Source organism: Podarcis tiliguerta, assembly GCF_965153285.1.
Source record: "Podarcis tiliguerta genome assembly, chromosome: 6".
NCBI lineage: Eukaryota > Metazoa > Chordata > Lepidosauria > Squamata > Lacertidae > Podarcis > Podarcis tiliguerta.
Genome location: NC_139539.1, coordinates 22,617,127 through 22,642,624, shown reverse-complemented (window position 1 = coordinate 22,642,624; position 25,498 = coordinate 22,617,127). Strand labels below are relative to the sequence as shown.

Below are 25,498 nucleotides of genomic sequence, written 5' to 3'. Positions count from 1 at the left end.
TCTTTAGTAAGAAAGGTGCTAATAATGGATTAACCCCTTTGCTGGCCACTTTTTTTTCTAATTCAGAAGCCCTTGGTGACACTGTTGTCTAACTTGGTGGGGAGCAGTACCAGCGAAGGTGCATAAGTCACAGCAAGAATGTATCTTTTGGAAAATTCAGTTGCGCAGCCATGATAATGCCACCGCTCTCTTCCCAGTTGAAGGAGAGGGGCTCCCTTCTCAGATGCTTAATAATTAACAGATATTGCTTGATCTCAGCCGATGCCCTTCACACAGAGTTGGTGGGTTGCTGTGGCAGAAGCGCTGCATCGCAAAAGTATCAGCAGCGTTGCTTTGAAGCCACTGAGCTGAACAATATTAAACTGGATGTCTGAAGGAATTTTTGAGCAGGGAGAGTCTTCCCATACTAAACAAACTCGTGGATCTCCTCATAGGAAGCCACCTTTGTCAGACATCTGATCCATCTAGCTCAGGATAATCCAGGGTTTCAGACCTAGTGAAAACTAGATGCTCTCTACCACTGAACTTTGACCCTTCCTAGGCTCCTACCACTGCTGCATATTTTTAAAAGGGTACCATTGGGTTTTGAGGAAATCAACAGTGGAAACCTCCCGTTTTGGGCCACACAAGAAGACATTTGTTAGGAAGAAGGAAGATTTCCTTGTGTATACACACACTTCATGATCTTAACTGGGCTTCAGTCCTGTGGATGCTTTCTTGGGAGTAAGGGCCATTGAATAAAGAGTAAAACAAATGCAGGTGCTTTGGCTGTGGGTGCTTGCAAAAATGAGCACATACATACCGGAGCAGCCTTGCAAATATATATATATATATATATATATATATATATATATTTGCTTTCGTAGATTTTCACGGGTACAGGAATGCAGGTTTTGGTGTCCTCGGGTGTCTTCCCGTGTAAAAGTTGGGGTGTCTAGGCGACGTTTCGACGAGGTCTCACTCGTCATCTTCAGGCTGGTGCTTTCGGCTTCTTGTTACTGGAACAGAGCAGGATCTCAGTGTTTGAGTTCCTATAAATACTGTTGAGGAGGTGTGGTGTATAGCCTCCAATGTTCTGGGCAGAGAGGAGGTTGGGAACTAGCCTGGGAACCTCCTCTCTGCCCAGAACATTGGAGGCTATACACCACACCTCCTCAACAGTATTTATAGGAACTCAAACACTGAGATCCTGCTCTGTTCCAGTAACAAGAAGCCGAAAGCACCAGCCTGAAGATGACGAGTGAGACCTCGTCGAAACGTCGCCTAGACACCCCAACTTTTACACGGGAAGACACCCGAGGACACCAAAACCTGCATATATATATATATATATACACACACACATATATATATACATATATATATATTTGGAGGTGAGCCCCCTTGCTCCCCTACTGCACCCCTTGCTCCCCTACTGAACTATGACCCCTTTCCAACAACATAACAGTTGTTGAAAAGGCAGCATTTTCATGAGTTTGGGCAGGTCTGCTGTAGGAGTTGGAACTTCCATCCTCTGAGCTTAATCCTGAAGCAAGCAGAGAAACCTGGAAGAAGCAGAGGCTTGTGGGTTTTTTGTAGAACTGGGAACAACCCCAACAAATCTAGTGCAAGTTCTTTTCTGTAATGAATTCAGGACATTAACGGTGGATACTGGTTTTCTCTGTTGTATTTTGGTTTTTACCTTTAGTTCTTTCAGGGGTACTCTTCTGTCCAAGGAGTTGAAAGAAGAGTTTGGAACAGCTTCTAATACAGTAACTTTATTGCAGGTGACAGCCCAGAATTTAAGAATATTTGAAAGACCACTTTCTTCCCAGAAACCCTCTTGGGTCTTTAACAGAGGGGGGGGGGCTCTCTAGGTAATTCTACCACCCTTGGAAGTTTGGGGAGGCAGAAAAGCCTATGGAATTCCGTCTCCACAGAGGTGTATCTGACACCCTAATTGTGTAGCCTTTGTTGTATGCCAAAATCGCACCTCTTCACAATAGCCTTTTCACATATCTCATATATGTATGTATGGGTATTTGTATAAGTGTGTATATATGTATCCTGCCCTGTGCTTCTGATTGTGAACTGGTTTAACTGATTTTGATATTGAATTTTGATATTGTTGTGATCTGCGCTAGTAACTTAGACTTTGCCTGCTCAATCTACTTCTGTATTGGCTGCAGGGAAAGTTTGTGTGTTTGTGTTTCAATGGGTTTTGTGCATGGATGGAATTGAACGGGATATGTGTACATTTACTTTGACTCTGCTCACCACTGTTGTTGTTGTTGTTGTTGTTGTTGCTGTTATTTCTAATTTATTACCTGCTTTTTGCCCTAGGGTCCCAAGGCAGGCTATCACATTAAAACACAGTATTAAAAACAGTTTAAAACAACTTACGGACCATTCTGCCCTGTATCTGTCACAATATTGTTACTTGCTAATGCTACATGCTTTGAGAATTCTACATGCTGTGAGAAGCAAGCTAGAATGTGCATATTGGGGAATTTGGGGAACCAGGTTTCCTTGCATTGTCTGGTCTCTGGATGAGTCAGGTTGTCATTAGGATGAAGGTGAGCAATGGTGTAAATGATTCTCCTTGTTATGTAGGCAGACGCCTGTTTTCTTCACATAAAAGCTGAGTAACTGGTGGTGGAGAGGGGGAGAAATGGCTGTCCCAGTCAACGCTCATCTTGTGCTGAGCCTGTTTGATTCCATAGATGTTCTCCAAAAGATGGGTGGCATCACAGAAGGAATGTTTTCTTCTCTGCTCCCCTTGACTGTGCAAAATACCATCTGGAGGGGTGGCTCAGCGCAGCTTACGGTGAGGTGATTCTGGGTTGCCGCTTACTTTGCGGGTGAGTCATCCTTTGCCTGCTGTGTAGAGTTTTGCCACCTCCTTTACAGACAAAATTGCTTGTACTTTGCTCAGTTTAGGAGCTGCTATTTTGAATACGGAGCTGGAGTTTGACGGATGAGAAGGCTCAGTTTTGACTTGCTTATCGGAACCCGTTTGAGTTAGTGCTGCCTGATGACAAAGACAATGTGTTGGATGATGTGAGCCACAGACTGTTTCCATCCACGAGAAATTCAGTACATGTTCAAAGCTATAGTTGTTGGCACGTTACACAGCCTCCCCTCTCTTGGGCGAGGTCATCTGGTTTGGGCATACAGATGAATGGCGCATGTACCATAGAAACGGATTATTCATCTTGGTTTGAATAGTTGAGATGCTTCCAGACTGCCACACTTTTGCACATTTCTCTCATTGGTCTTAGTGCAACAAGAGGGCATCTTAGAACTTATCATAGTGCAGGAGGGTGCATCACAATAAATAAGGTAAAGGTAAAGGGACCCCTGACCATTAGGTCCAGTCGTGACCGACTCTGGGGTTGCACGCTCATCTTGCTCTATAGGCCGAGGGAGCCGGCGTTTGTCCACAGACAGCTTCTGGGTCATGTGGCCAGCATGACTAAGCTGCTTCTGGTGAACCAGAGCAGCACACGGAAACGCCGTTTACCTTCCTGCCAGAGCGGTCCCTATTTATCTACTTGCACTTTGATGTGCTTTCGAACTGCTAGGTTGGCAGGAGCAGGGACCGAGCAACGGGAGCCCACCCCGTCACGGGGATTCGAACTGCCGATCTTCTGATCGGCAAGTCCTAGGTTCTGTGGTTTAACCCACAGCGCCATCCGCGTCCCACATCGCAATAAATAGCAATGACTAAATAGCACTCTGGGGCCAGAAGTCTGCTCTCCCCAACAACAACAACCCCGACTTTTCACAGTAAGAAGAGTGACATGGGAGGGAGCTGTCAGACCATTGGTCCATCTTGGTTTGCATTATCTACACTGATTGGAAGAGGCTCTCCAGAATTTCAGATGGGGCATTCCCGGAGATACCAGAGACTGATCCTGGGACCTTCTCCATGAAAAGTAGATGCTCTACCACTGACCTGCAGCCCTTTCCCCTGGTGAACAGAAAACCACAGTGGACAATGCAGGATAACAACCACTCGACCGTGTCATTCTGTTATCTCAATGCCGTTTGTTAAAAACGGTATGCACTGAGTGAATTAGTTTCCCTTAGACCTATATTGAAATGGATCCCAGTTGCAGGAATGTACTGATTTTTGGAAGAGGGAAAAAAGCCATCAGATTGAAAATGCAACACACATTCTGTCAAAGATTTATAAAATCATCTTAGGTGTTTTTGTGTGTGTGAGGAAGAACAAGTTAAGCAATAGATGATGGAATGGGAACATGACTTAGGCATTTCCTTACTGTTCGATACCTGCTGTGAGTACCTGGTGCCTGAGAGCAATTTATTTCTCTCCGTAAATGAATTAGCAAGAGAATGGTATTGAAATGATGACATGTTGCCAAATAATGTGGTACATTTACCAAGGTACGCTGGAAATATCGAAAGGACGGCAGAAACTATATCTGTGTGTGGAGAAATTGTCCAAAGCAAGAGACTATTGGTTAAAGATAAGGGGTAAGATAAAGCAAATAGGACACAATAAGCTGGAGTTGGACGTGATACTCTTCTTCTTATGGTTTGCAAGGTGTCTGCCAATGAATTGGAAGGCATTATTTATATGTTTGTAATAGCTCGACTATTGTCTTATTCATGCATTCATAAGAATGTATGTGGACCTAAAGCTCTGTCAATGGAAGCCCTACTCAAGAACTTCTGGTTGCACAACAGGGCTCCCTCTCCTCTCCTCTCCTCTCCTCTCTCCTCTCCTTTCCTCCCACTGCCCCCCCCCCTCAAGATTGGTTTGGGGAAGTCAGGAGAACTCACAGAACAGTGTGCAGGGGATGTGGGTGGGATCGTTCCGTCTGGCAAGCTGCAAGGCATGGGCAGATGGAATAATTGGAAGAGTGGACCATTGACTTCCACCCAAGGTGTTTAAGGTGAGGAGACCCTGCTGTCAACTTTCCTGTCTCTGTCCGCTGCACCCTCAACCTTCTGGCATTGGCCAGGAAGGTGTGAAGGAGGCTTCTAAGCACATCTCGTTCGATATGGAAAGATAGGGGTGGAGTGGGTGCCTAGCACATGCATGACCACTCTGGGGGCAGGGACAGTGGGCATGTGCCAGCACCCCCAATACGCACTGCATATCCATGAAGACGGCCTCGGTCCAGTATACCTGAAGGAGCGTCTCCACCCCCATCGCTCTACCCGGACACTGAGGTCCAGCACCGAGAGCCTTCTGGCGGTTCCCTCACTGCGAGAAGCCAAGTTACAGGGAACCAGGCAGAGGGCCTTCTCGGTAGTGGCGCCCTCCCTGTGGAACGCCCTCCCACCAGATGTCAAAGAGAACAACAACTACCAGACTTTTAGAAGACATCTGAAGGCAGCCCTGTTTAGGGAAGCTTTTAATGTTTGATGTATCACAGTATTTTAATATTCTTTTGGAAGCCGCCCAGAGTGGCTGGGGAAACCCAGCCAGATGGGCGGAGTATAAATAATAAATTATTATTATTATTATTATTATTATTATTATTATTATTATTATTGAGAGGGCTCATGTTTTATGTGAACAATGTGGAGAACATCAATCATTCCTATCCCCAAGAAATGGGACAGTAAAGTCTGAAGTTATGTTTAAGCTAACTAATAAGAATGAGAATCAAGGAGGGAAGACAAAGGCGAAACAGGTTTTTAATGAATTTCACAAACTGACTTGCCTAAAGTCAGTGGCCGTCAGAGTGCAACAGGTTCTCCTCCGTTGACCTAGGGCAAATTGCTAAAACAAACAAGGCATGGGGTATTCTAACTCACTACAAAATATGCTTTAGATTGCTGCTGTACTCGAGCAGAAACTCAGTGTCTTATATAAAATCTCTCTCTCTCTGACTGTCTTGTATATAGGCCAAATTAGCCCCAGCTCTGCTGATCATGGTCAACAAGACCTTAAACTATTGGGATCCCAATTTTGAGGATGAGGTCATAAACATCAATGTTGGGGGCCTGAGAAGAAGGCTGAGCTCGAGCGCCCTCTCCAAGTTCCCCGACACTCGCCTTGGGCGCTTGCTCTCCTGCGACTCGGAAGAGTCCATCTTGCAGCTGTGCGACGACTATGACGTGAGTGCCCGGGAATTCTACTTTGACCGCAACCCTGGCTTCTTCCTTTATGTGCTCCACTTCTACCAGACGGGCAAGCTGCATGTGATGGACGAGCTGTGCGTCTTCTCCTTTTGCCAAGAGATTGAGTACTGGGGCATCAACGAGTTCTTCCTGGACTCCTGCTGCAGCTACCGCTACCATGAGCGGAAGCTGGAGAGCCGCCACCACAACTGGGATGAAGAAAGCGAAGTCAGCAGTGTGGACATGTCTCCGGACGAGATCTCGGATTTCAACCACGACCTGCTTCGCTACAGCACCCTGCGCTGCGGTAATGTGCGCAAGCGCCTCTGGCTCACCATGGAGAACCCGGGCTACTCCATCCCAAGCAAGCTCTTCAGCTTTGTCTCCATCAGCGTTGTGTTGGCCTCCATCGCGAGCATGTGCATCCACAGCATGCCGGAGTACCAGGAGCCCGACGAGGAAGGCATCCTGAAGGACGACACGGTGCTGGAGAACCTGGAGTACTTTTGCATCTCCTGGTTCACCTTTGAAGTGACGGCCCGTTTGCTGCTGGCGCCAAACTTGAGGAAGTTCTTCAAGCACCCCTTGAACCTGATTGACATAGTCTCGGTGCTGCCTTTCTACTTCAGCCTTCTGGTGGAAGTGACCGCGGGGAGCGACTCGGAGCTGGGCAATGTGAGCAAGGTGGTGCAGGTGTTTCGCCTCATGAGGATATTCCGGGTGCTGAAGCTGGCCAGGCATTCGACGGGCCTGAGGTCCTTAGGAGCCACCTTGAAGGTAAGCTTGTCATGGGGGTTGCTTTGGCTTCCTGGGATGTTGAAGGTTCTCGGGGCCCAAACTGGACATTGGTTTCAGTTCATAGTATGCAGATGCATATCTTGTTCTGTGTTTTCCTTGAAGAATTAATGGGCTCAATGAGATTCTTACTGGGAAAGTGGTGGGGGGGGGAGGGTTTTCTTTCTCTCCATGGTCATAATGGATAAACTGCTCCTTTCTCTGCCCATGCGCTGTTCTGAAATTCTTTGGACCCCACCCCTAGCATGGCAGATGGAGAAGGAGCGAGGGGAAAGCTGCAATGAACAGGTGGAAGTCCTTTTTTCAGGGCTTCTGTTGACGGGCCTGGTTAGTCAAATCCCATCCCAAGTGTTGGTCCTGACCTTTAAAACTCTAAACAGGTAAAAAGTAAAGATAAGGTAAAGGACCCCTGGATGGTTAAGTCCAGTCAAAGCCAGCTATGGGGTGCAGCACTCATCTCGCTTCAGGCTGAGGGTGCTGCCGTTTGTCTACAGACAGCTTTCCGGGTCACGTGGCCAGCATGACTAAGCCACTTCTTGTGCAACAGAACACTGTGACAGAAACCAGAGCAGCGCATGGAAACACCATTTACCTTCCCGCTACAGCGGTACCTATTTATCTACTTGCACTGGTATGCTTTAAAACTGCTAGGTTGGCAGGAGCTGGGACAGAGAAACGGGAACTCACCCTGTTGCGTGGATTTGAACCGCTGACCTTCTGATTGGCAAGCCCAAGAGGCTCAGTGGTTTAGACCACAGCATCACCCGCATCCCACTTTGAACAATTGGAGGCCCAGTTGCTTTAAAGGCTTCCAATGCCTATATGAACCTGCCAGAGCACTAAAAGCATCTGGCGAGACCTTGCTTGTATGTCAGTCAGTCAGGAAAGCTAGGCTAGGAGTCAGAAACTTTTCAGTGGCAGCCCCACACTTATGAAATTCCACCCCATAAGAAATCCCCACATCTTTCAGTTGGGAATAGATTGTGTGCTTCCTGTGTGCTGCTGATCTGTCGCTTTTACTGTTTTAATGCTCTACATGTGTTTTATAACTGTTTTTATCAGACACCATATGCTGCCTTAGCAAAATACTGCATTTCAAAATGTGGCTAGTAAGTCTGTTAGATAAATAAGTGTAAATAGACAAGGCTGGGCTTCTGTGTCCTGCAAAGCCTCCTGATGTTTCGCAGAGGTGGTTTCAAAGCCTTTGAACTAACTAACACATGTTGTTTAGTCGTTTAGTCGTGTCCAACTCTTTGTGACCCCATGAACCAGAGCACGCCAGGCCCTCCTGTCTTCCACTGCCTCCCGCAGTTTGGTCAGACTCATGCTGGTAGCTTCGAGAACACTGTCCAACCATCTCGTCCTCTATCGTCCCCTTCTCCTTGTGCCCTCAATCTTTCCCAACATCAGGGTCTTTTCCAGGGAGTCTTCTCTTCTCATGAGGTGGCCAAAGTATTGGAGCCTCAGCTTCACGATCTGTCCTTCCAGTGAGCACTCAGGGCTGATTTCCTTCAGAATGGATACGTTTGATCTTTTTGCAGTCCATGGGACTCTCAAGAGTCTCCTCCAGCACCATAATTCAAAAGCATCAATTCTTCAGCGATCAGCCTTCTTTATGGTCCAGCTCTCACTTCCATACATCACTACTGGAAAAACCATGGCTTTAACTATACGGACCTTTGTTGGCAAGGTAATGTCTCTGCTTTTTAAGATACTGCCTAAGTTTGCCATCGCCTTTCTCCCAAGGAGCAGGCGTCTTTTGATTTCGTGACTGCTGTCACCATCTGCAGTAATCATGGAGCCCAAGAAAGTAAAATCTCTCACTACCTCCATTTCTTCCCCTTCTATTTGCCAGGAGGTGATGGGACCAGTGGCCATGAGCTTCATTTTTTTGATGTTGAGCTTCAGACCATATTTTGCGCTCTCCTCTTTCACCCTCAATAAAAGGTTTTTTAATTCCTCCTCACTTTCTGCCATCTAGGTTGTGTCATCTGCATATCTGAGGTTGTTGATATTTCTTCTGGCGATCTTAATTCCGGCTTGGGATTCATCCAGCCCAGCCTTTCACATGATGAATTCTGCATATAAGTTAAATAAGCAGGGAGACAATACACAGCCTTGTCGTACTTCTTTCCCAATTTTGAACCAATCAGTTGTTCCATATCCAGTTCTAACTGTAGCTTCTTGTCCCACATAGAGATTTCTCAGGAGGCAGATGAGGTGATCAGGCACTCCCATTTCTAACTAACACATATCCAAGTACTATTATTTTTTCTTGATCCTATTCCTTACGTTCAGACATTTACTTCTGTGGTGCAAAATTTGGATTTTGGAAAGGAGGAAAAATACCATGTTTGCTGTCCTAAACCATCTGGCCTAATTGCGAACTCCTTGAAATTTCCAGGCGATACCCTAGGATGTTTTCCTTGCTCAGTGGAGCATAGCTCTTTATAATTTGTGATCCTCCTGCCAGCCAGCCTTAGGCTGACCTGCAAGAGCTGGCATTTGTCTGACACCAGAAGGAGTTTTCAGGCTGGCTGGCTGGCTGCATCTGCATGACTGGCTGTCTGAGCAGAGATGGGATCTCCTGTAGTGCAGCGGGTGTTTATCTGTGGGTTCTGCTGGGGTTTTCTACTCTTGTTCTCAAAGGGTCTCCCATATTGTAATGAGAACAGGCAAGACTCTCCATCTGCAAGAAGATGAATCGTTCAGTTTCAGCCTTGCAGGGAGCGGCCCAAAAGTGACCTCACCAAACATAGGACCAAGGGATATGTATGTATTTATTCAGCAGGCTTTATCTATACCACTTAATCATCGAAACCTCTAAACTGCTTGCATAAAATATCCATTAAAATGACCAGTACAATCATATGCTAAAAACAAGTTTACTTATTCCTCCCCCACAAAATGTATGAAGTCAGCTCTTTTAGAAACATGCATTGTAAAATAGGATTGCATATAAAAATATATGTCAAATGAATATCTGGGTATGTTTGCTTACACCAAAAAGTTTTTAGCAGGTGCTGAAAGCAGTACAGTGAAGGTGCCCGGTTAATATAAATGGGCAGGGAGTTCCATAGCTTAGGTGCTGCCACACTGAAGGATCAGGAAGGAACATTATGTGGCACTTGTAAAAGTGCCAATTCGCAGACTGAAGTGGTTGAGTTGGCCAATATATATGGGGTAAGGCAACTCTCCTCCTAAGATATTATGTAGTGAAGAGCACGCTTTTATGTAGTGAATTTGCTGCAGAATTTTACACAGCTGAAGGGTCCTGATGGGTTTGCCAGGATCCAGACCTTTGATCATCTTGGTTGCCCTCCTCTGCACACATTCCAGCTTGTCAATGTCCTTATTAAATTGTAATCTCTCCCCAGAATTGGACAAAGTATTCCAGGTGTGGTCTGACCAAGGCAGAATAGAGTGGTACTGTTACTTCCCTTGATCCAGACACTATTTCTGTTGATGCAGCATAGAATAGCATTAGCTGCTAAGGTCATTTTGAATCCTGATTCTGTCTTCTGCAGCATTAGCTACCCCTCCCAGTTTGGTGTCATCTGCAGATTTGATGAGCACCCCCTCAATTCCTTCATCCAAGTTGTTTATAAAGACGTTGAACAACAATGGGCCCAGGGCAGAACCCTGTGGCCACCCCACTTGTCATTTTTTCCCAGGGTGATGAGGAACTGTTAATGAGTACTCATTGGGTTCAGTCAGTCAACCAGCTACAAATATACCTAACAGTTACTTCATTCAACCCACATTTTACCAGCTTCCTTGCAAGAATATCATGGGGGACTTTGTCAAGAGACACTGTGTTCACAGAGTTCCCCCGATCCACCAAGCTGTCAAAAAAAGAAATGAGATTTGTCTGGCATAAGTTGTTTTTGAGAAATCCAGGCTGGGTCTTAGTAATCACAGCATTCTTTTTTAAGTGCTTGCAGACCCGACGGTTGAATTATCTGTTCCAGGACCTTTCCTGGTATTGATGTCAAACTTATCTAGTTTGACCCTGTACAATGCAGAACTCTCAGCTAAAGCATCCATGACAGATGGCCATCCAACCTCTGCTTAAAAACCTCCAAGGAAGGAGAGTCCACAACCTCCAGACGGAGACTGTTCCACTGCCGAATAGCTGTTAGAAGGTTCTTCCTGATGTTTAGTCGGAATCTCCTTTCTTGTAACTTGAATCCATTAGTTTGGGACCTACCTCGCAGAGCAGGAGAAAACAAGTTTGCTCCATCTTCCATGTGATGCCCTTGAGATATTTGAAGATGGCTATCAAATCTCCTCTCAGTCTCCTCTAATCCAGGCTTTTTAAAAAAATCATTTTTATTGGTTTTACAAATACAAAGTACAAATAAACACAAATCAGTAAAAACATATCTGTATAGAGAGATTCTCCAAATCGCGAGACTTCCCCCCATTCCCTCTATGGGGCCTCATTTTAAGGATCTGCAACTTCATATTCGTGCGTACTTCAATTTTTATATCAAACAATATTGTCCATAGTATTTTTTTACACCACAAGTTAGTCAAAATCCTGCTCTTGTTTCCATCTGCTTACAGTGGTCTCCTAGGTAACTTATAAATTTCCCCATTCTTTTGTAAAGTTTTTATCTTCTTGGTTTCTGAGTTTTCCAGTCAGCTTTGCCATCTCAGCATAGTCCATTAGCTTGGTTTTCCATTCTTCTCTGGTAGGGACCTCTAAAGGGACGCGGGTGGCGCTGTGGATAAAAGCCTCAGCGCCTAGGGCTTGCCGATCGAAAGGTCGGCGGTTCGAATCCCCGCGGCGGGGTGCGCTCCCGTTGTTCGGTCCCAGCGCCTGCCCACCTAGCAGTTTGAAAGCACCCCCGGGTGCAAGTAGATAAATAGGGACCGCTTACTAGCGGGAAGGTAAACAGCGTTTCCGTGTGCGGCTCTGGCTCGCCAGAGCAGCGATGTCACGCTGGCCACGTGACCCGGAAGTGTCTCCGGACAGCGCTGGCCCCCGGCCTCTTGAGTGAGATGGGCGCACAACCCTAGAGTCTGTCAAGACTGGCCCGTACGGGCAGGGGTACCTTTACCTTTAGGGACCTCTAATCCAGGCTTAACATACCCATCTCCCTCAATCGTGTCTCATAAGGCTTGGTTTCAGATTATCCCTTCTTGGTTGCAGAAACCTGGTTATGAAGTTTTCTCCCCAAGGAGGAGGATGCTTATATTGCTGTCATTTAGGCATGAAATGAACACTGCTGTTTCTGAAAGGTTTAACTGCTTCCAGTTTTATTCAGTGTTTTATCTTGAAGTTTACTTCATTGTTGTATACCAGGGTCATCCACCCTGGGGGTGTTTTATATTTAGTGGTCAAATGTAACATACCTGACCAAGTTGGACCCTAGTTCTTAAAGAAGGCGGGGAGCCTTGATGCAAATCAAGCATGGAAGCAGGAAACCGCCTATTTTGGGACATTGGGACCAAGGAACAGGAGGGTAGTGATGGTGCAACAAGGAGGAGACACAGCGTAAGTGGAGCTCCTGTTTGGAAGTATATTTCTCATCACTGCTTTGTGCTGTAAGCGTAGTTTGTTTTATTGCTTCTCCCCGCTGCCTCCCCTGCTCACGCAGCCAGCAAAGTGAGAGGCCAGAAGTAAAAATAATGGCTGCTATAAGAAGATGAAAATGTGTTATTGATCCAGAAACCTGGGACCCATTATCTCCAAGTGTAAATTTCACCCAGATATCTTTGTCTAGTTTTTCCTTTTTATGAGCTACCACCTTCCTTGTTGGTAGGATGAAGTTCTTATTCCCTAACTTAGTTTTCTCCCCCAGCATTTTCACGCTCTCTGCTCCCCCCCCCCTCATTCACACACACAGAGCATCTTTGGTTGCTCCACATTTCTAGCTGGGTTGCACTTGGATCAGCTGCCCCCCCCTCTCTATTTTGACAGTTTCGTTTTGAGTCTGACTGTCACTATGCTGTTGTCCCAGCCTGTCTGTCAATTGTGTCCCTGCCTATAAATAACCGGCTCTGACATATCTTGTTCTGCTCATGTCACATGACTCTGGGTTAGTCCTCCTCACTGCTTCTTCTGCTTGGCGATGGCAAGAGGGACTTCCATTCCCCCACCTGACACGCCTGAGCGAAAAACATGCGTCCCTGACGTTGACGGATGGACTCGTCATCTTTTGACAGCGACACATGGGTCATTCTGTGTAAGCAGCAGTTCCAGCTGTAGTCAGCTGGTCGGTTGTGATCCTTCCCTGTGCCGTAGAGCAAATACTGAGCAGCATAATCCATTTCTTCGGCTCCATTTTGAAGACATAAGAGGGGTGTGCTGGAGGAGAATTGCCAGCATATAAAGACTGATGCAAAGGCCTTTGACGAGCGGATTTGAGTTCTCAAAGATCCTGCCTGAGGATTGAGAGGGGAGGACTCTTGCCCTTCACAAGAGATGCCCACAGGAAACATTTTAAGGCTGCCCACCCTGTGGCCACCCTTCAACCTTGACCACATGTGTACCATATTTTTAAAGCACTATGATGCCACTTTAAACGGTCATGGCTCTCCCTAAAGAATTCTGGGAGCTGTAGTTTAAGGGAGCTGCCTCCCCCCCCCAACTCCCCAGAGCTGATGGGGGGGGGAGAGCAGGGGGGAAGCCCTGCTATGCTAGAGGGAGCCTTTGTGTTGGCTTCCACCAGTGGAACTGCTTAGTTGAATGAGCAGCCCCCCCCCCCCCCCGTCCATCCCTGAACATCTTTTGCTATCCAAGAGGGTAGGTTTGCTAGCTGACAAGGCTTCAGTCATGCCTATAATCATGTCTCTAAAAAGGAGAACTTCATCTGATACATTTCTGCAAGTTAAAGACTGTTGACATTTCTGGTGTTTTATTATTATTAGGTGGGATCAATGAGATACATCCTGGCAGCACAATGATTTACACTTGCACAATGGAGCTTCCATGCCCTCTTCAAGTTTGGGAAACCAATTGTGGTGGGAGGAGTGGGGTAATTTCTGTTGCGCAAGTGTCAATCCTTGCACTGTTAGGGTGCATTACCTGGATATAGATATTCTTTATTAATTCATGTACCGCTTAATTGCCAAGGTGGCTTCTAAGCAGTTTACAAGTATAAAAAACCCATTATAAAAATGTTAACACACATAATTGAAAGGGGTGTGTGTGTGTGTGTGTGAGAGAGAGAGAGAGAGAGAGAGAGAGAGAGAGAGAGATAAGTATGGCAGTCCCAGCTTGACTCAGAAACTGGAAATGCTCCATTTTGACCTCCATTTGGCACTGGATATTGCCCCTCTCTGTTATGCCAACATCCACTAGGATTGCCAAAACCAATTTGGAAAAAGGAGGAGCTTTGGTAAAATGCAGCTTCTACTGTCACAAGCCTTTCAGCAACTGGGGATTTATTATTATTATTATTTGCCCATCTACCCTTCTGTAGAATTGCATAGACCCAATCCTGCTTGAAGCCCCTCGCACCAGCAACCTCCTTGATCTTCCCTGTGGCTGAGTTGGCACCACAATCAGACACGTCTTCTGGCATCGCGTGAGCCTCCCCCTCCCCTTTTCAAGTCCCTGCTCTGCACTTTGCGAAAGGGAGGAGAGTGACAGATATTTATTTGCCATCAGGAAATCAATCTCCTCCCTGCCAAACATTGCAGACACCAGATGGGCGTTTGTCTCGGGTGAATGCAAACCAGGGACTTGCCCAACATACGGCTGGCAGTGGTGCCAATCTGGAGTCCAGCACCGTCTACATCCTGAGAGGCAGGCCGGCAGCACCAGGCAGATTCTTGATGGCTCCATGTTTTGCCCTTCAGAGAAGCTGCGCTGGGAGCTGGAGAAACACCAAGGGCAGTGAAGGCTGCCTGACCCTTGAGGCTTGATTTGCATTAGTCACAGGAGGGGTGGTGGTCAGCAAAGCATCTTGATTCTTATTCTCAGAGCTGTTAAGAAGCATATTGATCCAGGAAGGCGCCTGGACCCTAGATAAACAGATATTAAGCTGGTGACACTGGGGAGCAAGGGTGTTTATGTGTTTTTAGCACCTCCTTCCAAGGCTTCAATCCTTCATAAAGTAAGAGAGCCATGAATCTCACCAGTCAGTAACAGGTTCAGCACACTCCTGGGAGTGACTCTCAGACGTAAGGCATACTGAGTTCAGTAGGGTTTAAGGTAAAGGGTAAAGGGACCCCTAACCATTAGGTCCAGTCGCGGACGGCTCTGGGGTTGCGGCGCTCAGCTCGCTTTATTGGCCGAGGGAGCCGGCGTACAGCTTCTGGGTCATGTGGCCAGCATGACTAAGCCGCTTCTGGCGAACCAGGGCAGCGCACGGAAATGCCATTTACCTTCCCGCCGGAGTGGTACCTATTTATCTACTTCCACTTTGACGTGCTTTCGAACTGCTAGGTGGGCAGGAGCAGGGACTCACCCCATCGCGGGGATTTGAACCACCAACCTTCTGATCGGCAAGCCCTAGGCTCTGTGGTTTAGACCACAGTGCCACCCGTGTTTACTCCCAGGTAAATGGGTGTAGGATTATCCTGCAAAATGAGGCGTTCTACAAACAGTTTGAATGGCAGCAAAAGTCACCTGCTTGCAATTTAGTTGGTCTCTCTGCAGTACAAATGGCTCTCCCACCCTACCCCATTATGAATTGAGAGGGTGGGAGAAATGAGAACATATTATTTTAATATAATGATTCTGAGCTGCACAAGTGTACAAGAAAAAACAAACCTGTAACAAGCTATTTCAAATGTTGCAGCTGTGAAATGTTAAGAGGTTGCAAATTGGATACAGTGCGAGCACACCTAACCGTGTCTGCATTGCAAGCTCTTTAAGTCTCATATTATTAGTATTTTAACGAGTATTTATTAAAGTTATTGGTTGCTTTTTTTGCCATAGCAGCTTAAAGCACCTTGCAATGTTTTAAGCCAACAACCACATATGTACGTTAAAGCCAGCTTTAAAATGCAATCTTAAAGATAATTCTGGGGTTTTTTTTAAAGCAAGATTAAAACATCTCACCCATGCAAAAAGACCATAGATCATTAAAAGCCAAAAAAAGTTGTGGCTTGGCACACAAAGATATTTAATGATGGCACCAGGCGAGCTTCTCCGGGGTGAGTATTCTGCAAGCAGGAAGTCACAACTGCAAAGGCCGGTTCTCATGGAAGGGGCACAAAAAAGGAGGGCCTCAGATGATGATTGCAGAGGTATTGGCTGTGGCATAGGCATCAATATAATGTCGCTGTGTTGCACACTGCTCTGAAAATCATCCAAGAAAGATGTGGGTTGGTTGGTTTAATGGTACTGGAGATAGCCCAAGCTCCGCATTCCCAGGGTCTGTGTTTCACTCAACATTAATGCAGGGCAGGTGCGTAGAGACAAAACAGTGGGAGGGGTACTAAACCCTTCTTAGTTTGCATTTCTTGGTACAGAAAGTATTGATCTGATGTGTAGAGATCTTTCCTATTCTAATTAATTCAAGAGGGTTCTGGAAGCTTCTCTGTGTGAAAGAAACAAGCAGAAGGTTCGTGGTGTTTGGGTTATTCCTTCAGAGAAGATGAGTACAGCTGGTTTAAACTGGTTCTCTTATCTCTTCTGTCAAGGTCATGCTGACTATAATAATAGGCCAGAAGGAGCCTGAGTTTTCCTTCCCTTCCCTTCCCTCCCCTCCCCTCCCCTCCCTCCCTCCTTCCTTCCTTAATTGATATTTTATTGTATTTTAAATTGGTTATTCATATACACATTCCATTCACTCTTTAACATATATCGTACACATATAAAAACCAAACAATAACAACATTTCTACACGTGATTTCCCACCACCTCAGTGCGGCTTCTTCTGTTTTCTTTCTCTCTTCAACTGTGTTGTTTTTCCTTATTGTCTTTCTAATACATAATATATCTTATCTATCTGATCTTTACTTTGCAAAATTTAGTTGAAACATATCAAGGGTTTTATTTGAGAACAATGTTTTCCTAGATGATCTTTTACACATTCTCTTTTCCCAGATAATCTTTTACACATTACTTTCTCTTTCTATCTCTTTTCCTTCTGGTGTGGTGTTCTGTATATAGTGTTAAGGTTTAGTTTTATTATAAGTTATTGTAATATTAAGTTAAGTCTGCTGCAACTGGATTTCTTACGGACAGTGCCAATCCTGAATGTATTAGATTTGTGACCATTATGCTCATTTGCCTTCAGTAGCAGTAAAGCTCTGCCGGATGAAATACAATTGCCTCTGGTCTATTTTTTGAGAATCCTGCAACGTGTTTAGGTTTTAATTCAGCTAACTATACGTTGGAATCTACTCTGGATCAATATTGAGTAGAATTCCATGACAACCCTTCCCGTCCACTGATTCTTCTGCTCCAATGCCCTCCCAGGCAGATGCTGGACTGCAGCTGTCTCCCATTATCGCTGAGCACTGGGTGTGCTGCCTGGGGCTAATGGTGGGTGGAGTCCACAGTTCCGCCACCCCTCCCTTAGCAAGTGCAAAATTAGAAGACTATTGATTGAGGCAACTTGTAGTTCCACCCTAAGTAGGTTTGTGACACTTGCTATCTGAGTTCCCACATGATACAAAGAGGGATATCCCTGTCTTAAGAGGGGGGAAGGAGCCAACCAGCTCCTCAGGGAGCAGAAAAGCCAAGAAGGTCCCCATGACCTTCCTTCCCTCTAAGAATCTCTTTATTCTCAGTTGTACGCTGTTGCTGCCCATTCCCACAATCTTTTCTATTCTCCTTTTCAGCACAGCTACAGAGAAGTGGGAATCCTACTCCTGTACTTGGCCGTTGGGGTGTCCGTGTTCTCCGGAGTGGCCTACACAGCTGAAAAGGAAGAAGATGTTGGCTTTGATACCATCCCCGCCTGCTGGTGGTGGGGGACAGTGAGCATGACCACCGTCGGCTACGGAGATGTTGTGCCAGTGACGGTGGCCGGCAAGCTGGCGGCTTCCGGCTGCATTCTGGGCGGGATTTTGGTGGTGGCGTTGCCCATCACCATCATCTTCAACAAGTTCTCCCACTTCTACCGCCAGCAGAAGGCCCTCGAGGCCGCTGTGCGGAACAGTGATAAGAAGGAACCAGAGGACTCTGAGAATTACCCGAGCCAAGAGTCAGAGTTTTGCAGCGAGGCCTACCAGAGAGACGATGACTTTACCAGAAACATACTTCCAGTCCATTGAGATGGACAGAGAATCAGGGACTTCAATTCTGGCATCAGGCTTCCAGGCAAGGAGCTCGTGCGATGGCCGCAGGAGCAAATATCTCTGCCATCTTGGGCCTATTAGTTATCAGTGACCTGTTGCAGAATCACTTGCCTGCTGAGCCAGTGCAGGTACCAACTCACCTTATGCATCTGGATTTCCAGTATTTTGCCCAAGACGCTATACACTGTGACTGACTCGATCCTCTACCCACCAAGGGACCCTTGGAGCCAAATGGCCAAACTGCTATGCTTCTTGATGCAGTCCATATCTCATCCCTCCAGAGCAGCAAAAGAGGGTAGCTTTACCATTATCAGCACTTTTTAAGGTCCTTGCAGGGGTGTGTGAGTGGGGAAAATGCTATTAGCAACCCTCAGGTATAACCGACAGGCAGGGGAGCAAGGTATCCTGGCTGGATTGGAAATGCAAGACTAGAATCCTAGCAGATAATAGGCAAATGGCACAACCATTTTTTAAAGGCTCTTTTTCTCATTTTAGGCATTCAGCAGCCATCCAAGTAACAACCACCATGTCCTTAGTTCAGATACAACCAAATGCTCTCCACTGTCCGTCAAGTTGTCAATACACAACATTATTCCCCCCCACCCCCCATTTCTGTGCTCTGAAGACCGGATTATGATTCTGCTTCAGCTGTTGCCAAAGAGACCAGATAACGGTTGCAAAGTTTATCCTGAGTTTCTGTGACAAAGTGTTGTTTGTGGCTTATGAGATTTATAGAAGAAAGAACCTCCTGGCTCCCTTGATAAATGTCTGTCCAACAGAGACAGTGGAGACTTATCAGTGGATGCAGAAGAATTAAATAGATTTGAAGCTGATGAAGGAAAACAGGGCAGGGTGGTGTGGGAGAATTGTGATACCTTGATGTGCTGAATAAGGGTTGGAGTACATCACGGGGCGGGTGGGGCTGCTACTTAGTGCTTCATGGCCAATTCTCCACCCCAACCCTTAATGTTTTCGAATGAAATGGATGCTTTTTCTACAACTATGCATGGTATACTGTTGAGAAATTGGAGAGGGAATTGCCCACTCCCCTTGCCTTCTAAACATTGGTGCCCAAAGCCCAATGAAATTGAAAGATTAGATTAAAAAAAAAAAGATACTAAAGCAAATGTCTGATACAATTCAACTGTCACAAAATAATAGTGTCAGCCATTGGAGTAGTAGATGGCTTAAAATTAGGCTTCATCTGCACTGTACACTTAAAGCAGCCCTGGGTCCCCCAAGGAATTCTGGGAGCTGTAGTTCGTTAAGGGTGCTGAGAACTATTAGGAGGCTCATGTTCCCCTTAAAGAAAAGGAAAAGGGACCCCTGACCATTAGGTCCAGTCGTGGCCGACTCTGGGATTGTGGCGCTCATCTCGCTTTATTGGCTGAGGGAGCCGGCGTACAGCTTCCGGGTCATGTGGCCAGCATGACTAAGCCGCTTCTGGAGAACCAGAGCAGCGCACGGAAACGCCGTTTACCTTCCCGTCAGAGTGGTACCTATTTATCTATTTGCACTTTGATGTGCTTTCGAACTGCTAGGTTGGCAGGAGCAGGGACCGAGCAACAGGAGCTCACCCCGTCGCGGGGATTCGAACCACCGACCTTCTGATCGGCAAGTCCTAGGCTCTGTGGTTTAACCCACAGCGCCACCCGCGTCCCTCATGTTCCCCTTAGAGAGCTGCAATTCCCATAGTGCTTTACCAATCAATCCCTCTTCACATGGAACTCTTGAGAATTGTAGCTTAGTGAAAGGCATAGGGGGCCTTCTTACAACTCTCAGCACGCTTAATAAACTACGGCTCCCAGAATTCCCTGGGGGGAAGCCATGACAGTTCGCAGGGGTATCATAGCCCTCTGAATGTATGGTGTAAATGTGGCCACTGATACTGCTATGTAGACATGGCTGGAATAAGCACAGGTTATCTTAAAGGGGTTTTTGTTTTTGCAGATGTGTTTACCTCATTTCTGATGGTGGTTCCTCTCCCAGTACTTTGCTCATATTGGGAATGCCTTGCCTCAGTGATCAGTTGTAGAGGAGGAGGTGGAAGAAAGCTTTCAGCTAGGCTCCACACACTCATGACAGGACAGCCATAGCACCCATGCAAATATAGCTGCAGAAAATATGGCCCAAAGCAAGGGGATAGCAGTAGGTTTACTTCTCATTGGTCACAAGGTGTTATATAACTTCACCTGACACATGATTATAAGGCTCGGACAGCAGCAGTAACATAATGCTGTCATTGGGGCCAACGAAAATGTCACAAGATAATGAGCAAGCTTCCAAGAACGCAGAACTCTCCTTTGAGGCGAAGGTTAAGCAAGAAAGCACAGGGTGGGAAGATGCCACACTTTACCATTTGTAACAATCTGAAAATGGACTAGAGGAGGTATTGGGCAGGTTTAATTAGCCTGGCCTAAGCTAGTTGCAAACAACAAATGAATCTCTGGGTTCACCAAAGGTTACAAGAAGGAAGAAGCAATGACTAGGCTGTCGCTTTTGAAAATATCAATGGCAGCAGTTATTCTGGTCTGTTTCTGAAGCTAATCAGAACAGAAACATCTCTTATAAGGCAGACTTAACACTTATAAGAGCTCTGCCAATGATAACTCTGGCATGGCAGCCCCCAAATTGTTTTAGCATCCCATTGTGGACACAGACCTTTGTTTTGTTTTTGTCTTTAGTAGTTGTGTGTCTGAGAGACGTTAAACAAGATCTTCAGGGAGGAGGACCCTTTTCCAGGATGGAATCCAGCAGGGGAACCTGAGGAAAACTGGGGGGGGTTCTGATTAGCACTGCAAACCTTGAACCACTAAAGAATTCCTGTTGGTTTCAATTGGGGTTAATTCACAGTGGGCGGTGTGAGGATTGTGGTCCAATAACCTGATCCTTTACACTTGCTGCACCCGGAATGCACTGCAGCAGCCAACACGATTTTTCCTCTGGACGCTACAGGGCCAGTGATAGATTACACAGGTACCAATGCCTGGGCAAATTAGCAAGCCAGTTCCGTTTTGCAAGCCAGCCTTTTGGCACATAAGTTCCATTTTGTTCCAATTGCTTTGTACCTTGTACGTCTCAAGCTTGCTGTGGGGTCTCTCGTTCTCTGTGCTCTACTGCTCAATGCGCTATCATCGGTCTCTGTTCAAAGAAAAATGGAGAATTATTAGGGGCCTGCAAGTGCTTTTCCTAGTGGATTCAAATTAATTTAGCGGAGTTTCCCTTCAGCAGTGAGCTTTGCGCCGAGCATGTGGGAATTCTTTTGCTGGCATGGGCATGTGATGATAATGAAATGTCACTATTATGGGATGAGCAGGCTGCAGAGCTCAGGGCCTACTCCAGGCGGCAAAAACCACAGCCTTCCACGAACACCCCAGGGGATGCTGACGCAACGCAACCGGGAAGCCTGTGAATGGCAAATAGCACGGCTCCCTGTGTGCTAGGCAGCTGGAGGAACTTTCTTCCAGTGTTCCTGCCTGCCTGCCAGCTGCTCTCTTAATCCCTGAGGTCTCTTTCTGAAGTAGGCAAATGGAACAGGAAGCTTCCTGACAACAGAGTCGAGCCATTGTTCCATCTAGCTCAGTATTGTTCACATTGACTAGCAAGCAGAGCCTCAGGATTTCAGGCTTTCTGCCAGCCCTATGTGGAGATGGCTGGGGATAGAACCTGGACCTTCTGCATGCCAAGCAGGTGTTCTGCCCAAGAGCGACAGTGCTTCCCTAAAGGGTTGCAGCCAGGAAATAAATATGCTGATGGCCCCAGAAGAAGAAGAAACTGCATCTGCCAAAATATATCCCCCCTGAAAAATGAAGGGGCACTGTTATTCCTTCTCAGTCCTATTATGCCCCCCGGGGCTATTTGGGGAACATGGGGCGGGGAGAGAATATAAATTGAATTATAAATAACAATAAACCCAAAACTCCCTTCTGGGTTTTTCTGAATGACTCCCGAGGGGAATACACATGCAATGCGTTTATAAATATGTAAGCGAGTCTTTGCACACGCTTTTTCGAAACGCCAGAATTACGGCTCTTTCTGATAAATAAAGAATGCTTAACGAACATGCCAGAATTCCCTGGCTCAGTGGAACAGGCCGTGTTTTTTTGTGGGCAAATTGCCCTGGCACCTCCTTTTTGGACTGGGACAGAGTCCTTTCTGAAACCTCGCATAGCTGCTGCCGGTCAGTGAGAGCATACTGAGATAGGTGGAACAATGATCTGGTGAGGAATGTGTTTAAAAGTAACATTAAGTAAAGCATGCAGTGTATAACATGCACATTCAGAGACATACCACACATGGCATAGACCTTTAACCCCTCCTATGCATATAAAACCTACTCATTAAGCTGGCAACACTTCATAAAACATGTATAAGTACATTCATTCTTAGATGCTTCTCATTTGAATAAAGCTATTTTTCCCTGTCTTCCAAAACAAAAATCAGCTTAGCACTACCAGATCTCATTTTAATTAAAGCAGTTAATTTGTTCGTTTTCTGACACAGAGGGGTGTGCATTACATTGGGTTCTCCCCCCCCCCCCACAGTTATTTGCTAATATCATTTTAGCACCCTCTAGAAGATTACAAGCCAAATTCCTATTTACTTTCCTGACACAGTCTCTCGGGCTGTTTAAGATGCCACTTTGTGAAGCGTAAGACAAAGAATGCCTGCTGTGTTGCCTTCCATTATTTATAATCTCTCTCTACCCCACACAACCTCTGGTTGTTACATCACCACAAAATGTGGCGAGAGGAAAAAACCTACCGACCTAACACACCCTTCCTGAGCATTTTTCTTACTGGTAGTCACATGTTACATAGGTCTAGTCCTTAAAATATAAGTATTTGGAAATATGCAATACAATACAGCTGGAATTAGGTGCTGATTCCTGTCGACTGTAGACTTGCTGAGAAAGCTAGGTTCCCTGCCACGTATGTGAAATGGCTCTTATGCTAAGGTTACCAGATTTCAATGAATCTGGGGACACTTTCCAACTTCAGTGGATTTTGTATGGGGACTGATGTGTAAATCCGGGGACTGTCCCCGAGAAACAGGGACGTCTAGTAACCTTACCTTATGAAAATTGCAAGAAGAATGGAAAATGGAGAAACTAGTTCTCAAAAGTGCCAATGCTTAATATATATATATAAATTTGTTTTTTATTGAAATATTTTCATGGATAACAAAGGTACATACAATATCTCTGTTTTCAATTCATAGAGTCCTTTCTACAGGACGATTACGTTCGATGTGAGAGACTGCTGTCATAGGCATTATGAGGGGGCAGGGGCGGGAGAGAGAGAAAGATAGTGTTTTTTATTGCATTTCCCTAAAAATTCATTCAGGACAACTCGCAAGAACAATACATATACAATAGCAAGAGCAACAACATCATCTTCACACAAAAACTGCAAGACAAATATTGATACCAAAATCAGCATTGGACAAATCTTAACTTAAAAGCATAAAAATGTGAACCCAGGGAAGGTCTGTTTCATTAAAACAGCATTTGGCGTCTATTGAAAGCCAATTTTCTTAGGTGCCTGTTTTAAATTATGGGCACCACCACCAGAAAGACCCTGTCTCTTACACCAGAGATAGGCAATATGCTGCTCTTCAGATGCTGTGGACTACAGCAAGATCGCTCGAACTATCCCAAACTAACACAGTGTTCTTCAACCTTGGGTCCCTGGATGTTGCTGAACTACAGCCCCCATCATCCTCAGCCAGTTTAGTCAATAGTCAAGGATGATGGGGGTTGTAGTCCATCAACATCCGGGAACCCAAGGTCAAAGGTCATTTCTTATGTCAGCATATGAGTTTTTTTGAAGTTATGCTTTATATATAATGGTATTAGTAGATAATTCATGGCTAAACTGTAGATATGTCCTCCTGTTATTAAACAAAGCAGTAGTTTGATCAGGGTTCTGTAGTGTAGTCCAATCATGGTGGTTGTGAGGAAGGAGTGGGGAAAAACCTCTTCATTTTTTCTCTCTGGAGAAGTCCGTAGTGTTTTGTTTGCCTCAGGCTTCTGCCTTTCATTTGCTCAGGCTCAGTAAGGAAGACAGCCAACTTCTTAAAGCACCTTCGGCTGAGAGATAAAAGCCCCACCCACCCCGCCGTTTATTACATCTGGCTTGAGCACCTCCATGAGCCTGGCTGAATAATATCCATATTAACACAACTCGCCAGAGCCTTGGGCTGTATTTGTCTGGAATGGCTCGGGAATGGCTTTCAGTGCCCATTTGTAATGCTGGCTCATTTGGTACGTTCTTCTTAGAAATCCCTTCCTCTATCGGGGCCAATTCAGACATCCTCCAAATGGCTTCAGAGAAGCAATTGCTGTGAGCGTGCTATGTATCCCCCCCCCCCAAGTGCATTTCTGGTGTACAGCATCTTGAGAGAAAGCAGGCACCAAAAGTAGTTAGAAGGCTTGCGTAGTCCCTGCTCAGTGATACCGAAGCAGGCAATTTAGTGGACGCCTTTTGTAATTGCTCAATTAACACAGTCGTAATGCATCTAATAACAAAGCTTGTCCACCCTCGGTTCACTATTAACTTGGGTAGCACTTCGTACTTGTATATCTTCCCTCCAAGGACCCGTAATAACTTTGGGAAATGGCTGGTTTGACTTCACGTTTAAGAGGCCCTGGAGCCACTATTAACTTTAAAAATGGAAGATCCATCATCACTGATTTCCCACTTCATGTCTAGTTACGTGCTCAGTGCCCTGGCTTGGAGAGCTATGCTGCTTGACCTCAATATAACTAGAACTCTCTCCAGTGCCGATTGCTTTGTAATCAAACTTCTTCTGCCACAATCACTTGCCTTTCAGCATCAAAAAGTAAATGGCCATGAACTCAACTTACGATAACTAAGGAAGTTTCTGTTGTCCCGATTCAGCAGCAGAGCTCCGTCGTAGTAGAAGTGATTCTGCTTATCTGTCTCCCCCTCCACCAGCACAAAAGCAGTCCTTTGAAACAGGCACTTGCCTCGTTGACTATAGCAATTAAAAATGGTCTCCAGGCAACCAGCCAAGAGATGCTTTGGTAAATGGGAAAGGGCTGGTTTATTGTCTTTTTCTCTACTGCTGCTGAAGTGCTACAAATGAAACTAGGCAGCAACACTTTTTTATGGGGTAGTAACTGTTGTGAAATCACTTGCAAGGCTGCACAAAGGAAGAAAAGGTTGGATGTGGAAAGACAATGCAGGGGACTGTGACAATATTGATCATTGTAAAGGAGGAGGAAGCCTGTCCCTTCCAAGCGAAGGTACACCACTTCTTGCTTTTCCTTTTAGCTCCCGAAGCAAATGCGTATATATGCATTGGGGTAAAGTAGGTTGCCTCTGGACAGCAAAGATGGCACGTTCTTTGTCATTACTTTGCACCTGTAGGCAATCCTGGAAATGGGAAGGAA

The 25,498-nt window shown here is 45.8% G+C and overlaps 1 protein-coding gene across 5 annotated transcripts in view; it reads left to right on the top strand.

Moving 5' to 3' along the window:
- Nucleotides 1-25,498, top strand: part of KCNS1 (potassium voltage-gated channel modifier subfamily S member 1) — a 69,099-nt gene that overhangs the window by 18,355 nt on the left and 25,246 nt on the right. For 3 of the 5 annotated variants that reach the window (XM_083446993.1, XM_083446992.1, XM_083446991.1), the window contains 2 exons: nucleotides 5,863-6,855; nucleotides 17,623-19,203. In XM_083446993.1, the coding sequence (XP_083303119.1) occupies nucleotides 5,890-6,855; nucleotides 17,623-18,057 (1,401 nt within the window). In that variant the 5' untranslated portion in view covers nucleotides 5,863-5,889 and the 3' untranslated portion in view covers nucleotides 18,058-19,203. Of the gene's footprint in view, nucleotides 1-5,862; nucleotides 6,856-17,622; nucleotides 19,204-25,498 lie in introns of those variants that run through there. The other 2 variants (XR_014512729.1, XR_014512730.1) reach the window with 1 other exon arrangement.